Source organism: Conger conger, chromosome 5, assembly GCF_963514075.1.
Source record: "Conger conger chromosome 5, fConCon1.1, whole genome shotgun sequence".
NCBI lineage: Eukaryota > Metazoa > Chordata > Actinopteri > Anguilliformes > Congridae > Conger > Conger conger.
Window position 1 is genome coordinate 52,498,693 of NC_083764.1, and position 19,194 is coordinate 52,517,886.

The following is a 19,194-nucleotide window of genomic DNA, read 5'->3' on the forward strand; positions in this document are numbered from 1 at the left end:
CAGCTAAGCAGCGCGTGATATTAATGGCACTGCCATAACGCATGTCAGAGGAGGAATCTCATGCCATAGCAAAAAAGACTCCTTATTGCCTATTTTTTTTCCTTCTTTCATTCTTTGTCTACCCTCAACCGACCCCCCCCCCCCCCCGCCCCCCCCACCCAAGCTGATTTTGGCTCTGCCCGCTGGTCTGACCAGTGGGTCAACAGCTGTGTAAATGAGAACTGGACACCAGGCCCCTCAGTGCACCCCGCAGGTGCTGCCCAGCTACCGGTGGCACCTTGACGGAAATAGCAGGTGGCTCCCATCAGCAGGTCCCGGGATCCCCATGAGGTGCAAATGACAGGAAACCATTGTGACTGGAGGGAAGCTTGTTTCCAGATAACCTAATTATAATTGCGGACCTTTTCAACTTTCTGGCTCACAGCTTTACTAGGATCTGCATGTTCAGCCAGGATAAAGTATGGGAGGATTAATTGCCACAGACTTTTATAAGACCCGGGACAAGTGAGTGCTATTCCTGTCAGCTGTGAATTAGCCCTCTGTGGGCTTTCATGCAAAATTAATCCAAGTCTAAGGATAAAGCCTGGCTGCACAGTGTTATTTCACATGACAGGGAGGCGTGGACAAGGGGTTCTGCCCTGTGGTGATAGGCTCGAAACTTGCCACTTCAACAAGGAAGTCATTTTGACATTCACTATCATTCAGGCCTAAGAGGAGCTAATTTCTCCTTTCCCTGTATGGGTCTCCTCGGCTAGTGCAGAAAGCCTCCTTTCTGATTGTCTGTGTGTGTATTTTTGGACAAGCGGTTCCGTTGTACGCAGGCAGCTTCAGCCCTGGCGTCCTTTTACAGGGTGCTCCTGCAGGAGCGGTAAGAGGCTGTTGGCACTGCTGGTGTCAACCGGGTGTTCTTTTCGCCCAGCTTACCCTCTTGTCAGTCAGAGACAAAGGTGTCATGAGATGGGCCTAAATCAGAGTTGCACCTCCCCTACTATGGCATTCTGTTGGAGACTCGCTGTCGCCACAGGGAAAACAGACCCTGGTGTGCGGTGGGGGTCACTTCTAAGTTTGGGAACAGCTCCCTAAAACCCGATCTGCCTTAGCACTCGGCAACTATGCAAATAAGACCCTCTTGGCCTGAGAGCTACGCCCACTGCCCTAATTAAAACATATCCTGCCAATCAGAGGAGGAAAGAACTGTGAGAAGCGGGAATTTACCCACTTGTGTTTCTAAGTGAGGGGGGAAGGGTGGTGGTGGCTGGGTGGTAGTCATTCCACAAGGCCTTTCACTTAAAATGACTTCCTACCTCTGCTGAAAAAAACAGCTCAAGATAAGTTTTGAATCCACTGGCAGCTGGTTGACCAGTTCAGACCAGCTCCATACTCAACATGGTTTGTCCAGCTCTAGCTATGTTTTGGTAAATTCAAGCTGGTCATAGCTGAATTGTAGACCAGGGAATTCACACAAACTCCAAGATGAATGAGATATGTTTTCTTTTGAGGTATACCCCTAAGCAACAACCTTCCTCTTGCTTTAGCCTGAAGGATTGCAGTGTAACTGGAGCTGTAGCAAGAAACCTGGATTTTTCAAAGGCCCTCCACCCCCACCCACACCCCTGAGTGCACTGTGCTTCACACAAACACTGAATGAATCAAGATGTCCAGAGTCTTACAAGCAGCGGGCAGGAAGGGTTGACCGAGCAGCAGACCATGGTGGCCTCTTCCAGTGTGTTTTGCTTCCCAACTAGACTAAACAGCAGCAGCAGGTGAAAATGTGAGGGAAAGATCTAAACAAAAAGGTCATAGGGCCTTCCTAAATTGCTACTGACAGGACCTGTAGCTTGTGATCCTCTGTTTCCTAGCCTGACCCCACATATACTAAAACATGGGGTTTGCTGATATGATTGAGCCCTTGGTTGAATATGGGGCCAGCCACTGCTGATAATATAGAATGACAGTTGCAGGTGTGCAAAATCAGAATGGTACATAAAATACGACTTCATCTTGAAGGGTTCGTGGCCCTGCATGAGGCTCGGTTGTAGGCCTCTCCTCCGAAGACAACCCCACCAGAGACATCTTAAACCTCCTCGTCTGGAGGCCCCACTGGCCAACAGGGACCAGTCTGGCTGCTGCTGCGACACCACGTCCTTTCTGCACCTGTCAGAGTGGCCCATTAATTTCCATGGTGACAGGGAGCCCCGGCTTGGCCCGAAGAAGTGCTGTGGCTGATATAAATCAGGCAAATTCCTGCCGGGTTCCGGCACATCGGCCCGAGACCAGAATCCAGGGCCCCCTGGGAATTCAGGGGAGGGAAGTGGATGTGAATAGCATGTGAAACAATAGCAGGAAAAAAAAATCCCCTAAAAGGTTGATGGAAAATTCACAGCCTTAGACACGTCCTGCGATTTTTGCACTTATATTTCACTTGCAGCAGCAGTTTACAGAGGGTTTTCTTGCTGTTATCTTAGTGACATTCGAGCTGCTATCGTATGACAAGTGTGGCTGATGTAGCAGCAGTGGTCACATAATTAACACAGCCTTTCTCAATGCCTTGCAGCATTCGTGTTGATGGCTTCATTACTCTACCGGAAAGTTCTTCTAGGCTGTCCTGCCGGTAGATGAGGTTCTTTTTTGGTTCTCTGGCTCTACATGTCTTGAAATAAGTTTGATTTGTGACCAGAATTAGTTAATACAAAACTCGATGCAGAACACCTTGTAAGCCAGGAGTTGATATCTTTTTTCTAAAAGGCTTGGGAGAATTGCATTACTAATTTGATTTTTGGAAAGCTATCTCTTAAATATGGTTCTCATTAGATGAGCACAGTGGAAATCCCTCTTTTAGTTCTTTACTTTGCCTTTGTTCATAATATGGTGTGCTTCCAAAATAGTGCGTCACTTCTGTGGAAGTGGAATGAGGGGAACCTCACTGAGCTCGCCTAATTACTGCACCTGCGTCCTGAAGAGCCAAAAACAAATTCAAAAGGGGGCAGGGGGAGAGAAAGATATAGAAGGAGAAATTGGGGGTAGGTAAGGGGTTGTTTACTTTAGGTCAATCGAGAATTACATCATCGCCGCCAATGTACTGTGCCAAGAGGAAATGAAGTCACACCAAAAACTCTGGCCAAGGACTGAAAGAACCCCCCCCCCCCCAACCACCTCTGCCCCCATCTGTGGGAGCCCTGTTGCTATTTGTGAGAGGTTTCCAATACAAAAACAATGGTCAACATGGGATTTCCACAATAAAACGATGTGCAGCCAACAGAAACATGGCAATAACCTGGTCAAAACATTAAAAATGTAGATTCAGCGCCGGAAAGGTAATCTCACGTCCCACACGCCAACACCCTGAGACTTCCCTTCCTCTCGCCTAATGGCATCCTGATGGGGAGCACAGTCCCATAATTCAAGGCTGCCTTTCAGAATACATCCCCCTTTACTTTTATTTTCCTCTTAAAATTTGTTTCAAATTTTTCCCATTTTCTTCCAATTTGGTAGCCAGTTGTACCCTATTTATTCTCAGTTCCCGTGTGCAGCTGAGGAAACGCCGTCACAACACTGCCCCCCCTGCAACCGCAGTGTGGACGGCATGCCTTCTTCAAGCTCTGCCGTCTAGCCCCAGACCGTAACTCAAAGGCCATCAGGGATGCTTGCATGTGGCGATCGTCCAGGACGAGTCCCTTCCCCCACCCTCGGAGCGACGGCCCAATTATTGCCGCTCCCTCATGCGCCAGCCGTAGTTGGATCTGGCGGGAAACTGCATGGAGCCAAAGTTTGATGCCTTAACCGTGCGTGACAAGGGCAGGATTGCTTTAGTGTTTGAAAATGTTGCCTTTTTTACTAGTGATGCCTGTATTGCGTAAGGACTGTAATATGACTAGATCAAAATTCACAGAAAATGATCCAGATGACTTCATTGTGCAAAAATAAAACCCTTTGTGGTTCGGCGGTGGCATTTCGGCCTGGGAGCGACTCGAACTCTGGTCACTGAGTTTGTTCTGTTCTTTTGCCCTCCCAGCGTCTGACCACTGGTCAACCACGGCTTTGGTCTGCTGCACGAGCAGCACTGTTTAAATCCAGCACTGCGCTGTGTCCTGGTTTTGTTGAGGGTCATCTGTTTCACTTTATCATCCTGAACAGCTCAACAGCACTTATGTCTTTTAGTGAGATGGATGACTCTCACACAGGAGAACTGGCCTTGGGGTACAGTGATACTTTTGAAGTGATAGTATGCTTGCATACGCATGTGTGTGTGTGTTTGTGTGTGTGTGTGTTAAAGGGGAAGCAAATATACAGTAGATAGAAAATGAATACACCCCCTGAACATTTTTTCAGATTTACTTGAAATAGCCTGTAATTAAAGTGCAATGAATCTATGTGTTTTTTCTACAAATCTACATACAGTACTTAACCTTTTCAAAGTGATAAACCAATTTAAAAAATGTTTTAACATTAATTAAAAATGAACAATTGCAATAAATTGATTTGATAAGTATCCACCCCCTTTACTGAATCATCCCATAAACTATCTCAGGAAATGGCAAATTGCCTTCAAGACCAAACAATAGCTAATTGCCCCACACCTGTGTGAAATCAAATGCAATTAACTTGATGACATGAATAAAAACAGCTGTTTACCATGGCCCTTAGTATGCAAGAGCAGTCTCACTGAAAGACAGAAGTATGGGTGCCAAAGATCTCGCAAAAGAAGTCTGTGACAAAGTTGTGGAAAGGTACACATCAGGTGAGGGATATAAGAAGATTTCTAAGGCTTTGAAGATACCTTGGAGCACTGTTAAGACCATAATTAAGAAATGGAAAGTGCATGGCACCACTCACAGTCTGCCAAAATCAGGGCGTCCGTCTAAACTGGATGACCGGGAGAGAAGACAACTGGTCAGAGAGGCTACCAAGAATCCAATGGCAACATTGAAAGAGCTCCCGGATTTTATGGCCAACAGAGGGAAACTTGTGCATCATGCAACTATATCAAAGATATTGCACACATCTGGCCTGTATGGAAGGGTGGCAAGAAAAAAGCCATTTCTCAAAAAGGTCCACCAGGAGGCCCGCTTGAAATTAGCAAAAGAACACCTTGGGGAACCTGTAACAAACTGGCAGAATGTTTTGTGGTCTGATGAAACCAAAATGGAACTTTTTGGCATGAATGCCAAAAGCTATGTTTGGCGAAAACCCAACACCGCTCATCACCAAAAAAACACCATCCCGACTGTGAAGCATGGTGGTGGCAGCATAATGTTATGGGGATGTTTCTCATCTAAAGGGACTGGGGAACTTGTCAACATTGAAGGGAGGATGGTTGGGGCCAAATACAGGGATATTCTGGAGAAGAACCTGAAGAATGGGTCCATAATTCATATTCCAGCACGACAATGACCCAAAGTACAAGGCCAAAGCTACCACTGAGTGGCTTGTAAAGAACAAGGTGGATGTGCTGGAATGGCCAAGCCAAAGCCCTGACCTAAATCCAGTTGAAAACGTGGAATGACTTGAAGGTTGCTGTCCATCAGCGCAAACCAACAAACCTCTCCCAGCTTGAACAGTTCTGCAAAGAGGAGTGGGGGAAGATCTCCAAGTCCAGGTGTGCCAACCTTGTGCAGAGCTACCCAAAAAGACTGGTAGCTGTAATTGCTGCCAAAGTCGCTTCCACCAAGTATTGACTCAGGGTGGTGTATACTTCAAATTGCGAAATTTCAGTTTTGTCCATTAAATGCACTGTTTTTTTCAAATTAAAATAATTTCACTGCATTCATATGGTATGTTGTGTTCTTTGGGTCAGGGAAAAACAAGTCCCATTTTAATCCATTAAATTTACATTCCGTGACACAACAAGACATAAAAATATTGAAGGGGGTGTATTCATTTTCTATCCACTGTATGTGTGCAAGTGTCTAGGTGCATGTGTGTGTGTGTGTTTGTGTTAAAGGCGATGCAGATATATGTGTGCAACTGTCTAGGTGATTGTATATGCATACATGTGTAGGTGTGTCCCAAAACATCATGCTTGGTAGGACTGAACTTTCAGTGATCTAGTTTGGCCAGACATGTAATCACTTCTTCAAATCTCCAGCTAGTTATGTGTGTGCATGTGGGTGCAACTACGTATGTATTTTGACCCCATAGTGCATGTACTGTACTTTTTTGTATGTGTGTATGTATGTGTGCATTTGCGCACGTCTTTTGTGTGAATTTGTGTGGATCCTGCTGCATACTCAAAAGATCCGCACACATCAGTGCTTCGGTGTGTGTGTGCGTGCTTACGTTTGTACATGAATGTAATCGCCTGCAGAGCATAGTGCATATGTATGTAGACCCTGCAGGAAGCTGAAAGGTGTATCCCATGGAGAGAGGGCAGACGCAAAGTGGAGGATGTCTGGAAGTGTTTAACTAGGAGGATTTCCCATCATCCCCTCCTTTGAGTGAACCCAAGGCCTCAGAGAATTCCTTGCATCATTCACGTGAAATGATGTGAAAGCTTGTCGAGCTCTCTTTCTCTCTGTGTTTCTTTTTAATGAGCGGTCCCGAGAGCTTAGCACAGTTTCAACCTGAGCACTGAGTATGAACTCAATACACGTTCCTCATCATCATAAAACTATTTGTCGGAACAGTTCATTGGTGACTTTTCTTGTCCCGTCTTACGCTGAATGTATTCCTTACCACTTTTGTAGGGCAGGAAGTACTTTACTTCACAGCTTCGCTCTGGATCGGGTCTAGCCCCAGTTTTGTCCTGCAGGGAAGGTGAAACACACGAGCGCAGGCTGGCCTTGAATCGCGACATCACAGAAGGTGCCCAGGTCATCTTCGCGGCGGACCTTGGCAACAGCCTCAAAATAGAACTCGGCTATGCCTTTGGAACACCGTGCTCCTGTCACCATGTTGTGCTGTGGTCAGACAGGCCTGGGGGGGGGCTGTTGTTTCAGCTGTCTCTTAGGAGGGAATATCCAGGCATCCAGGACACACAGTCACAACTACGGGACTAAAGCAAACATTTTTGGCCGGTTTTTAGACCTCAGTTACCCAGAACTCTTTGGTCCCTGTCAATCAGTGATATAGCTGGTAATGGAGATGTTATAGAAAGAGATACCAGTCTTCATCCCTGCTGTGACACACGCTTTGGTATGGCACAGTGGTAAGGGAGATATGCTTGTAACCTACTGCGGCTTAGTGGGGATGGACGTTGGCTTATGACCCGCTGATTTGAAATTTTGGTTTTATCACAGGTGGGGTAGTGTTGTTCATATCTTTGGTAAACTTTATTACTTCAGTAAAATGTCCAGCCAGTAAATGTCCAGCTGCATGAATGGATAGAGCGTAATGAATAACATATGTAAAGAAGGACATCTGCAAAGTCTTTTCTTAGAGTTTCTGTGTCTTTTAATGAGATGCAATGTCTTTGTAGGTCTTGAATTATTTTAACATTTGTGTAATAATTGAGGCAATATAAAACCATGTTTTTCAACAAGTTTTGGCTCTGCTAGAAAAGAAAGACTGTTTTGCCTTATCAGGGTGTGTAATGTAATATCACGTATTGCATTTAATAGCAAAATAATAGATTCTGAAGCCTGCCATCTAGTGTCCGGAAATACGAATTGCGTGGTCCAATCTAGATAAACATTAAAACGTGGTGATACATTTGACAAGCAGTGTATCTCTCAGCTTGACATCCGGACACTAGCTGTCTTTCCTTTTTTTTGCTTTACCATGTTTTTCTTTTCACATGGTTAAGTGGTCTTCCGGTTTTAGGAGAGTAACCCTTTAATGGGGAAGACGTTGGCCACTGCAAAACTTCCAACTTGTGCTTTGCACTTTACCCCACTCACCTTCGAATGGAATCTTTCTGTCTCATGAGAGAGGTTCAGTGGATAAAAATCCATTGTACTCACTGAGTACACTTGAGTCGGATTGGACTAAAATGGTGGGGGAGAGGAGGTCAGGAGTTTTGGGGTTCACTGATGCTCACCGTGTCTTCAGAGGAGTCAGTCAGGTGGGTTGCGCCCCTAGCCCGGCCCTGCAGATAGGAGAGGGGCCCTTCCCACCCTCCCGCACCTCCTGTGCCATTGACCCCAATCTTCCCCCCTGAGGCCCCATAAGGGGTCACAACCCTGCCTCTCATTAGCTCAGCAGGAAGTGCTGAGGTTCGTGCCCCCCCTCCTTTCAACCAGGGCCACTGACGAGGACAGGTGGCGTGGAGTGGGGTCGCCCGTGGAGTCTCATTTCAAACAGCCGCGGAGAGAGAGTCCTGCTGCCACCAGGGCAGGGTCACACTGATGAGGGGAACAGGTTTTAGGCAGTTGTCAGTTTGCTCTTCCTGTGTCAAATGTTCTCTTTAACCGCTTACGGATGGTGCAACCTGCGCAGTACATCTCTCTGAACAGACGGATGCAACGCCAGCATTGTTTTTAATCATATGACTGTTTCTCAAGATACATGACCGTTGAAATGCATCGTGATTCCTTGGCCTTTCTATGGGTTTTCTATGGGGTGACTTAGTCCATGATGGGTTAATATCTGAAAATCTCTCCTGATCTCCACATGAAGTAGCTTGATGGGTTCAGAAAACTGATTAGCACTGTATTGTGTGATGTGAAAGATAGATTGCTTGATAGATCAGTCACTAGATAGCTGCAGATAAAATGCAATGCAAAGTGAGCTGAAATGAGCTAAGTTTGTCCTAAGGTTGTTAATTAAACTATAATATATAATAAAACTATCATTATTTTTGGGGTTGGCCCACAATACAATGGCGATTATCCTGTGGCTCCGAAGTTATACTGTCCTCCAGTTTAACCTGTTTGTATATTTTGGTTGTATCCCCATCTAGAGGTGAAACAGCGTCAGTGCAACATGTTGTCAACAGTCTTCCACTTTCTGTGTGGATTGTCATTCGCGGTGACATTAAGACATGATGAAAGTCAGCTGACCTTAAACGCACAGAATGACATAAGTAGATGATGTGATGTCGCAGAGGGGTTGCATTGGGTGCAGATGGAGCCCTGCTTTGCGTCTGTCTCGGTGATGTGGTACGGATGTTGCTTTGGTTACAGGGGAGAGGAGGTGCCGTGGTGAGGGAGGCCCGGCGCGGGGAGAACAGATGCCTGACTAGCCCCCGGAGTGTGGGCAGCTCCACGCTAGTTGGCGCGGTGCCAGCCGAGCTCCGTTTGTTTGTGTTGTGTCGGCACGAGCGACACAACAGCACTGAGGGCAGAGTAGGAGCCCTGAAATAGACAGAGACAGCAGAGTGGTAAACAAGACCTTTGGAGACTGCAAGAGAGAGACACAGGTTGTCAAAGAAGGAGAGAGATAGAAGGGCTGGAGCTAGTGAGAGATGTAACGTAAATTCACTGTGTTTCGAATGTCCGTTCAATGATGGGTTTTCTGCTGAGCAATGTGGTTTATGATTATGGTTGTGTATCGACTACCTCAGACACTAAATCACTTTGATTGATATGAATTGGACCAATAATTAGAGAGAAAACAACAATCAGACCACGTCCCTCTGTTCAGAAGACCGTGTTGTCTCGTAAGCCTGCCCTGTTACAGTGTCACAGTAGAACACTGTTACCATGTCACTATATGCTGGCATGCTGTTTTTATGAAAACAGAAGGAATTACTCTTTACACACACACACAAACCAAAGCTGATCTGGTAGTCTTTTTTTAAATATTCGTCATGGAAGTTGCACTGTTCGGAACATGGTACGCTAACTTGGTGTTCGGGACACGGTGAGTTTACGTTAGCAGAGTCTGGAGATGGAGGGAAGCAGAGAGAGATTCAGGAAGTGAGAGAAGGATGTGGCAAGCCCTTAAAAATGATCCTGGCATCCTTGAACTAGCATATTCTTCAGTATCTGTTTTATGCAAATACATAAAATTTTGAAGTGTAGATTTTAAATAGTCCTCAACTAAATACATACATTTTATTGAGCAGTTCTAGAAAAGCATATCTGTGGAGAGGGAAGATATGTAATGGACTGGTGTTTGATGGTATCTGTAGCTTCTGTCTAAGATAGGAGGAAACGGAGAGCTCATATTCATAACATTGAACTGAGACAAGACATTTACCTCAAAAAGAGTGGCTCCCTCTACTGGCTGTTTACCGTAAATGCAGAATACCAGCCAGCAGTGCATTTCCTTCAATATTCACAAGATCTGCAGAATGTTGTGGAATTATGAGCATTTGTGACCAGTGATAGCTGTGACCAAGGCCTCATTCTGAACCTGTTTCTATTTTACTTTTATTTTTATTTAACCATTATTTTGCATAAACAAGGGTATTCCCCCCTTTCTTAATCCTTGTGTGTGTTCTGCAAGAAAAGGTATACATAGATTGGATTTCATTTAGCAGATTGACATTTAGCGATTACATAATCTACGTGTTGAAATAAGAATGCATTCTTAGCTCCACATTCCTCTTATAATCCAGGTAAAGGGTTATCGCTATGGTGATGGCATTTCCCATTTCTATTTTCAAATGAGCAGACTAGGAGGGTCGTGTGTGTCTGTGTGTGCATATGTGCGAGTGTATGTGTGTGTCTGTGTCTAAATCTGCCCGGTGCCTGCTGCCGAAATAAGCAGCAATTAGAAGCCATATCTGTGTGGATCATTTTACACCACAGCCATGCGCGAGCAGAGCATCTACCGAGTTTAAGGGACGGGGTGGGAGTAAGTACTTTGTGTGAGTTCAACTACCCCACACTATCACACAATGAAGTGGAAGCCCTCTTTCTGCGGTCAGGGATAGTGAGCTCACACTGACAATATTCTTAGTTGCTCACCGACCACACTGTAAACCCAGGATCAGGGTTAGGGAATATTTGAAATGAACAAAGTAAAGCTTGGCTGCATTTTATGAACTCTTTCTCTCACAATGGTTTTTGTTCATAGAAGTGAGGGACTAAAGTTGTTGAATAGCACAAAAGATAATTATCTCAGTGACAAACTCATTGAAGGGACACCGTGTCAGGCAGAATTGAGTTCAGTCAATGGCACATTTCTCCTTCTCTGGCTTTCATTTTCTTCCTGTATTTCCAAGCGTGTGCTCTGGTCACAGCTGAGTAGAACTGAAACCTTCTGACTGAAGGAAATGACCCGGGTAGCTGAGATGGACCTTGAGTTCCTTGGGCTGTGGTTCCTCATTATGAAAGTGCATTAGTGTCCCCCCTTTTTATGGTAACCCTGTAAGGAATCCCAGTTAGTCAAACAGTTCACGCCTGCCATTTCTTTAAGCCAGCCAAGCTGCCTAGATACCCTTCTCCTCATATCGGTGCACCTGCTGTGTTGGGCAATACGTGCCGGAACCAGGAGAGGAGAGGGAAGCGGGTGGAGGCAACCCGAAGTGGACCTTCAAGCCTATTGCAAATTAGCCTTTCGGGAAGACATTCCCCAAACCACACACCCACGCCTCATGTTTTCTATATGCGGTTCATTTATCTCAGCCAAAGGTGACTGCAGTGAGAGTTTATAGGGTTTAATTAGTCAGTTGGGTTTAAGTTATAGGGTTTAATTAGTCAGTTAATCAGATGTCCTTTCTGTTGTTCAGTTTCCTCCAGCGTGAAACGGAAAGTAACAGCGATGCGTCATTAGTAGCGCATGCTACGATCAAGCAGGAAGAAACGCGTAAAGCCGTGCACGTCACCTGATGTGGACCGACACGCAGGTCACTGGACATCTCCAGCAGAGCTCCTACGTGACTCCCAGCTACATAACAGCTGCTTAGAGTTGGATTTCAGCTACCGAATCCATACTTAACTCGTGATTTATGGTATAACAAGTGCGTGAGCCGGGAACACTAGCGCTAGCCCGGTAGGCTCATCTGAAAATGCTGGGAGTGCCGTTGGTAGTGAGAATGGGCCAGAGCGTGACCTCACTTCATCCCTGCTGGCATCTTAAAGACACACTGTCCTTAAATCCCACCAACAAATTTTATGTAGAATTCTTATGAATCGCCAATTTCAGTTTTCAGTTTAAGTTCGTTTTACTGGCATGACATTCATTTGTAATGCCAAAGTTTATAGGCCTAACAGAATACAACTGTAACATATTACACACTGAAAGAATAAAAGTAAAACACGTTTGTGTACTTCTTTGTGTAAACTGTTCTAAATGGTGAAATAAGGAGCCACAATGCATCAGTTTGTTGCAGTTGCAGGACCAACCAGTTTTTTTTTTGGCTTAAAACACGTAATATTTAATATAGAGTCATCAAACCTCTTGTGTGAGCTCGTGGGGGAATATGGGTCTGGACAGAAGTGATCACATTACCACAACTCATCCCTTCTCGGTCAGATTGATGGTGTTACAAGTAACGCGTTGGGTCAACTGTCCCCAGTCTCCGCTACTGTTGCACCGACTATAGAGGTTGGCGTAAATTCATTTCCCTGCACCGAGACTGAGCACAGCAGTTTGCCCAGGCTGGGTGAGGGTGAGGGTGAGGGTATGGGTGTGGGAGAAGGGTTGGGCGTCGTGGCCGGGGCGAGGGTGACCCGTCTCCTATTTATACACGCTGCAGCTGCCCTGCGAGCGGCTGGGGCCACCGCGGTAATGAAGCCGGCCCGGGCGGGGATTAGGGGCTGTGGCGAAACAGCTGAGGAACGCAGAGCGAGAACACCGTAACTTACACTTCTCCTCCTCCTTCCCGTACCGGCAGCCACACGCACGTATGTGCTTACATTAGCGTGCGTTAGCCTTATCCTCCTGCGCCTCCTGTTTGTCCCTCTCATAGAGCTGCATATGTGACACGCCCTCGGCCAACCTAACCAGCGAGGCCCCCGGAAGTATGGCTGCTGAGCGCAGAAGATGTTGCCGCCCAATGACTTCAATGTAAAAACTCAAGCTGATTTAACTACCAAAGAAAACCTTTTTTCAGCAATAAATGTGTCGTAGTTCATGAACCAATGATGGTTTATGAATGATGATTGCTAAAAGAAAACACTGAAGTGTCAGTTAATCACTCAGCACCAAAGATTATTCTTTTCTGGCTCTGTCAGTTTAGTTTTTCCTGCCGGCTCATAAATGGGTAAGGTGTGAGTGATGTGGCACTGCTCTCTATGAAAACCCGTCCCATTAACCAAACCCTCCACTCTTAGCCAGAGACAGCAGAGTACTCAAAAATGTTCTCTGCCAATGATACAGAATGTGGACATGAAAATCACACCCAACTGTTCTCTCTCATTCTCACCTGGAAAACCATAGTTTTCAATAACTTAAAGATACAACAGGGAATGTCAGACTCCTAACAGTCAAGAGAGGAATTGCAGCAACCATCACCCTCAAACCACAACACTGTTTATCCCTCCCCCTTCTCTGTGAACGCACTGATGTTGACACGCCATTGGATGTGCCAATTAGAACCAATTTTCAACCAATGAGCTTGAATTATTGTACAGCTGTACAATGTTTTAGTTCTGAGTCTCAGTGCATCAACTGTATATTTTGAAACCCGAATTTAAGGACTTCACAGGGAAAGGGTGAGTCAACATCAGTGAGCCTTTTTCAATGACAGGAAGGGATTTACAATGGTCTTGTAACAATGTTTTAACACAAAAATCTTACCTTCAATGCAGCTGAGAGTGACTGATGATGAATTTATTGTTTGGAGGGAGAGTCAGAAACATGTAAGACAGGCGAACAGGAGGCATTGTGGTCAAAATGCTTGTAGCATTTTTAACTCACTCCAAGCACCCAGAATGCAATACCTACTCCTGTAGGAGCAGTGGCAGGGTGACCCTTCGAGCTGGCGTGGTTCCTCTGACACCTTTATGGGGGAAACCGATTCAGACAAGCCCTCACTCGCCTTCAGGCACCTGTGGATCTGCGCCGTTAGCGGCAGCAGGAACACTTCACTGAGGCACGCCAGTGTGACCTCACATTTAAGAAATGAAAGTATCTTGGCTCTTTAGGGAAATTAGATGGATGGCATTCACCTTGTCACCGCATTTGCATGTAATGCAAAAGCTGTGTAAGTAGCTCTGGGTAAGAGCACGTGCTAAATGCCTGTAATGTATTATACCATTAAATTCTAGATTATTTGCTAATGGCAGTAGGATTAGCAGACAGTACAATATCCATAAACAAAGCAATGTAATAACACAAGTAATTAGGCGATTTTTATTCTTTTTTTGGGCGGGGGGGGGGGGGGGGGGGGGTGTCGTTGCCACGGGGTTTGAATGCGTTCAGGAGGTGGGTTGACGCAGCTCTCTGTCAAAGCCCTGGGGGAAACGGCTTGTTTTAACACATGTGCCCTTTCAGAACGTCCTCGTAGGCAGAAAGAGCCGGGACTGTCCACAGCCCTATTAATAACTCATTCAGTCACAGATGGTATTTCATTTTGTCTAAGGCATTATGACTCCTTATGGTTAAAGTGAAGGGCGTAGTGATTTCATGCTTACAAACCCCCCCCCCATGTAAACAATTGGATAGGGTAGGTGAAGGTAGTATTTGTTCCCAGTCACCTAAGAGCATCCCAACTTCCCCTGACCAAATAAATCCATCAAGACTAAGAGTGAAGTTTGCTCCACCAGAAAAGGGACACTATCACCAGGCAGTGTTTTCACCAGGCAGTGTTTGTGCTTTGTGTTATACACCAGCTGCTGACTGGACAAAGCTGAATGAGGGCTGAGTTTATGCTGCTCGGAGTTCAGGAGAGAGGGGACACTGGGACCCAGTCCTGGACCGCTGTGGAATCTTGATGCGTTTGATATTCTCCAAACAGCTGCCAGAGCCAGGGCAAGGAATTCTGGGATTGCTATGTGCAGCTGAAATGTCAGGAGGCCTCCTCTAACAGACTGTGTCTGTTATTTTTATGGGGGGGAGGGGGGGCATTATCAGGGCTGAGACAGAAAGAATAAATAGCTTCATTCTCCTCCGATACAATATCAAAATGATTGCTATTTCCAAAGTTTTATAGCAGTGAGACTTAAATTGAGTAAGGATATTTTAGTTCTGTGTGTGTGTTTATTCTATTTATTTATTATTCACCAGTGACAGACTGTCTCTGGGGCAGTACTCCCATATGGACACTAGAGGGCAGTGTGAATCCCTTCACATGGTTTCACAGCCGGCCATTAACCTGCGTTGTATGGCTGCCTGAGTACATTCAGACCTTTCCAGACATTGCTTTGGCCTGTGATTACACAAACCATTTCAGTATTTTCCATCAAACATAAAATATGCTGGTGTGATAAGTATCTCTGGTTTTGTCTAAAACCTTTGTGAGTGGAAAGCAAGAATTGTGGTTTAAAGGCCGCAGGCCCAGGTGACTTGGCTGACATTTGTGGTGCTTGTACACATTCCAACATTCCCCTAATGACCTCCTTCATTCTCTTACACGTATGGACAGCACACACAAAGTAACAGCAGTCACCAGATATCTAGCCATGAGAATTATGCCTAAAGCATAATGGAAGCAAAAATAATATGGCAAGAAGCCATTGTAGGAATCGTATAAAATAATAATAAATCATGTTTTATTTAACTGATTCTTTCATCCAAAGAGACTTACAGTTGATTAGAGTTAGCAGTCATGTACTTTGGTTACATTCGTCACTTGGCTGAAATCGTAATGAAGTTGAATCGTGTCTTACCATAACGGTAAAAGCCAGAATGGTTTGTAGTGAGGCAATGGCCCCGGCATGTACTGAGGGGTTCAGTGTTTTCTCTCCGGAGCTAACGCTTCCTTTTCTCTCACTAACTTGACTGAGGGAAATTAGCGTTTCATCTGTGGGGCTTCTAAGTATAGCATTTCAGACTCAGAAAGGGTGTGTGTGTGTGGGGCACGAGGCTCAAGTGGTGCTTTCTCCCCCACAATGCACCTGACACACGCGCACCGATACTCGCCCACACATGGACACACACACAGGTTGTCACCCCCCCCCCCCCCCCCAATACCAACTCGGTCGTCAGGACAGCTTGTGCGTGCGGTGGAACGTCCCAGAGCCAGCTCCAAGAAGGGGAGGGGGGGTCATGTTTCAGAGAGAGCAGTGTACCAGAGAGACGCAGGGAGTCAGCGACTGAGGAGCTAGATTGTTTGGATTTTCAGAGAACTTGAGGGGGGCTCGACAGGGCCTCCCACAGTCCAGCTACAATGCTCCAGCGCTCTAGAGGCACTCTCCGACGGGAAAGCACCGGGAATTCCGCTACGCTCCAACACTGGTCCGGCTCCGAGACCCGGGAAGAGCTCGGGGAGTGAAGAGGTCTCGGCTCTGGGGTCCGGCGGGGGGAAGGAGGGAGGAGGGGGGGGGCCCCGTATCCGAGGAGTAGCCCGTCTGACGCGCAGAGCTCGGAGAGTGAGCCTCTCTCCCTGTCGCTCTGAACCGCCGTCCGCAATATGATGATCAAGGAGACCTCTTTGCGGAGGGATCCCGACCTGCGGGGGGAGCTGGCCTTCCTGGCCCGGGGCTGTGATTTCGTCCTGCCTTCGCGCTTCAAGAAGAGGCTCAAGTCCTTCCAGCAGGCGCAGGTCAGTCAGATTTCGCCCCAGCGCTTTCTCTCCAGCCCGGCGCGCACATGCCGTCGAAGACAAACTATTTGCAAGCAGATACCAACGGGTCTAATAATAGCGCGGAGGGCCAGGAATACAGTGTCAGAATGAATCTGGCTGGGAGCTTGGAGGTGGAGAGGGAGGGGTGGGGGGTTGGTTGGAGTTTGCTACAGCTGTTGTGTTCAATACATACTGTACACATGGGTTTTTCAATTAGATTTTAAGCACAATTTCTGAATGTAGAAGTTTCAGCAATCGGCAACCCAGTTCAATGTTTGAGCATTCAACGTTTTCGTGTGTGGATTCAGTCTCAAATGTATTTAATTTCTTCTTTAAATGAACTTAGTTTCCTTGATTTAAATGAGAATGTTAAGGAGGACATCCACATAGTAAAAAAAGGCATTCCGTTCAGAATATCAGTCTTTAAATAAATAAAATAATGGAATAACCTTCAAACAATGTTTACAAGGGCTTCCTGAAGGTGTTTGTTTGTATGCGGACAGCATTAGTTTGTAATCTGCGAGTGTCATGTGAACACTGAATGCTTGCCATTGTGTGCAAGTCTGCGGCCCTATCATCCATTGATCTCTTTTTTTTTTTTTTTTTTTTTTAGTATTCAGAAAAAGCTAATCATGTCATGTTATTTTGGGTGACTTTGGAGTGTATTGGATGCCGAAAAGTTGGAAGAAGTTAGGAATGGTCTCGTCAGAGCACATAATCCAGTGCTCTCCCATTCTCACAGATATCTGACAGGAACAGAGTAACATAGACTCACCATGTTCCAAACACCACGTTAGCTCACCATGTTCCGAACAGTACAACCTTCACGATGAATAACTAAATAATTACTTCCAGATCAGCTTTGGTATTTGTGTGTGTGTGTCTGTGTAAAGTATAATTCCTTTCCGTTTTCATAAAAACTTGGTACAAGTCACATACGCAATCCATTTCAGTGTACTGTGACATGGTAATAGTGTTCCACTGTGACATTGTGGTGGGGAAGCTGTTGCTAACAAGATGCTAAATACCGGGCAGGCTTATATGGCGGTGTTCGGACCGTGGTGAGCTTATGCAGTCTTCTGAACACAGGGAGGTTATTCTCTATAGTTTGGTCCAATTCACATCAGTCAAAGTGTTTTTGTGTCTGAGATAGTCAATAAGCAACCATAATCATAAACCACATTCCTCAGGAGAAAAACTACCATTGAATGGACGTTAACTTCTGGTGGAAGCGGCCGCTTCCCCTTGTTCTGTTCAGAACACGGTGAGTTTACGTTAGCTCACTAAGAGGAGCCTGTCTTTTCCCCACTCCCTCAGTAAATTCACCCAAACCCACCCCATGCCCCTCTCAACAGGTCTGGCCCAGGCTCCTCTGGTTGTTTGTGAAGACTGGGGCCATGCTCTGGGTTTATGCAACTGGGGGCCACTCTCAGGGGGATCCCCAAATCTTTTAGTAGCCAGCCGGGTGAGAAAAGCAGCCAGCTAGGGGTGTTAGCAGTGGGGAGAGAAATAGTTGACATAATAGTTGACTTTGATAAAAAAAAATTACCAATCAATATATGCCTAAAAGTATAAGAGGTGTGTAATCGGCTATATAGCTGACAGCTGGCGCTTGTGGAACTCCATGTATAACTACATATGCATCTGGGGACTGTTCCTGAATTTTGGATATGTACACCTAGGAGCCATTCTCTGAATATGTGCACCTGGGGGCTGTTCCTGAATATATGTATCTAGGGGGCTTTTTAGACAACTGCTAAAAGAATGTATGTTTTTTGTCAAATAGGGTTGTTCTATACCATTTACTTGTCTAATATTTCATGACCGTACCATCATGATATAATTTCAGTGACTGTGGGTTTATGTTGACAAACTGCTTATGTATATCTTGTGTATGTATTGCTCTGACTTCTTTATCTTTGTTTTGTTAAATTGAAATTATGATTGTAATCCAGGTCATATGCAGACTTCTTCAACCTGCACATTGACATTCATTTAAATTTTTTGAATAATGGTGTAGTTAGGACTGAGTTTTGTTTTCTCAAGCCTGGTCATTCTCACCTTGTTATGTTACCTTACAGATAGTCATTCCTTAGTTCCTAATTGTTTCCACGTCACTTTCTGTATTGAGCGGTCTGTTCAGGGATTCTTACTTTTATACTGCTGCTGACGCACAGTCATGATGTATTGTGTCACCACATGCTGCAGTAGGTCACCGACTGATGAGGTACCCATGACTGAGCATGACATGTGGAAACCTCAATGTATTCCAGAGCTAATTTTCAGCTCAAGACTACATATGCTGTTGCAGTACCTTCATATTTATTGTATACAATGGGCCTAACTCTCAGCGCTATGGCTGTATGAAATACGCTTGCCAAGTTAGCTGTAACTTGGCTTATTAGCCTGCTGTCTAATCCAAGAAAATGCAACCATACAGTATTTAATTGAACACCTACATTACACATACAAACATATGACAATATGCTGAATGTGTGTATTTAAAATTGCATAAACCGGGTTCACTTAATCGTTTTGTCACATAGATAGCTTAAAAGAATCTCAAGGCACATTTTACAACATATGTTAGCACTATATATTGCCTATAGATAGATAGATAGATAGATACTTTATTCATCCCGAGGGAAATTTTAGGCATTCAGTAGCTTATACATACACATATATACACACATATCTCACAC

At 45.3% G+C, this 19,194-nt stretch overlaps 1 protein-coding gene across 2 annotated transcripts in view; it reads left to right on the forward strand.

The window, feature by feature from the left end:
* The window catches only part of ppp2r3a (protein phosphatase 2, regulatory subunit B'', alpha), an 82,704-nt gene that overhangs the window by 50,725 nt on the left and 12,785 nt on the right, over window positions 1–19,194 (forward strand). Inside the window, exon 1 of one of the 2 annotated variants that reach the window (XM_061242114.1) lies at window positions 15,927–16,471. The exons of the other annotated variant lie outside the window; for it this stretch is intronic. Within the exon in view, the coding sequence (XP_061098098.1) occupies window positions 16,340–16,471 (132 nt within the window). The 5' untranslated portion in view covers window positions 15,927–16,339. Of the gene's footprint in view, window positions 1–15,926; window positions 16,472–19,194 lie in introns of those variants that run through there. 2 annotated transcript variants of the gene reach the window in all.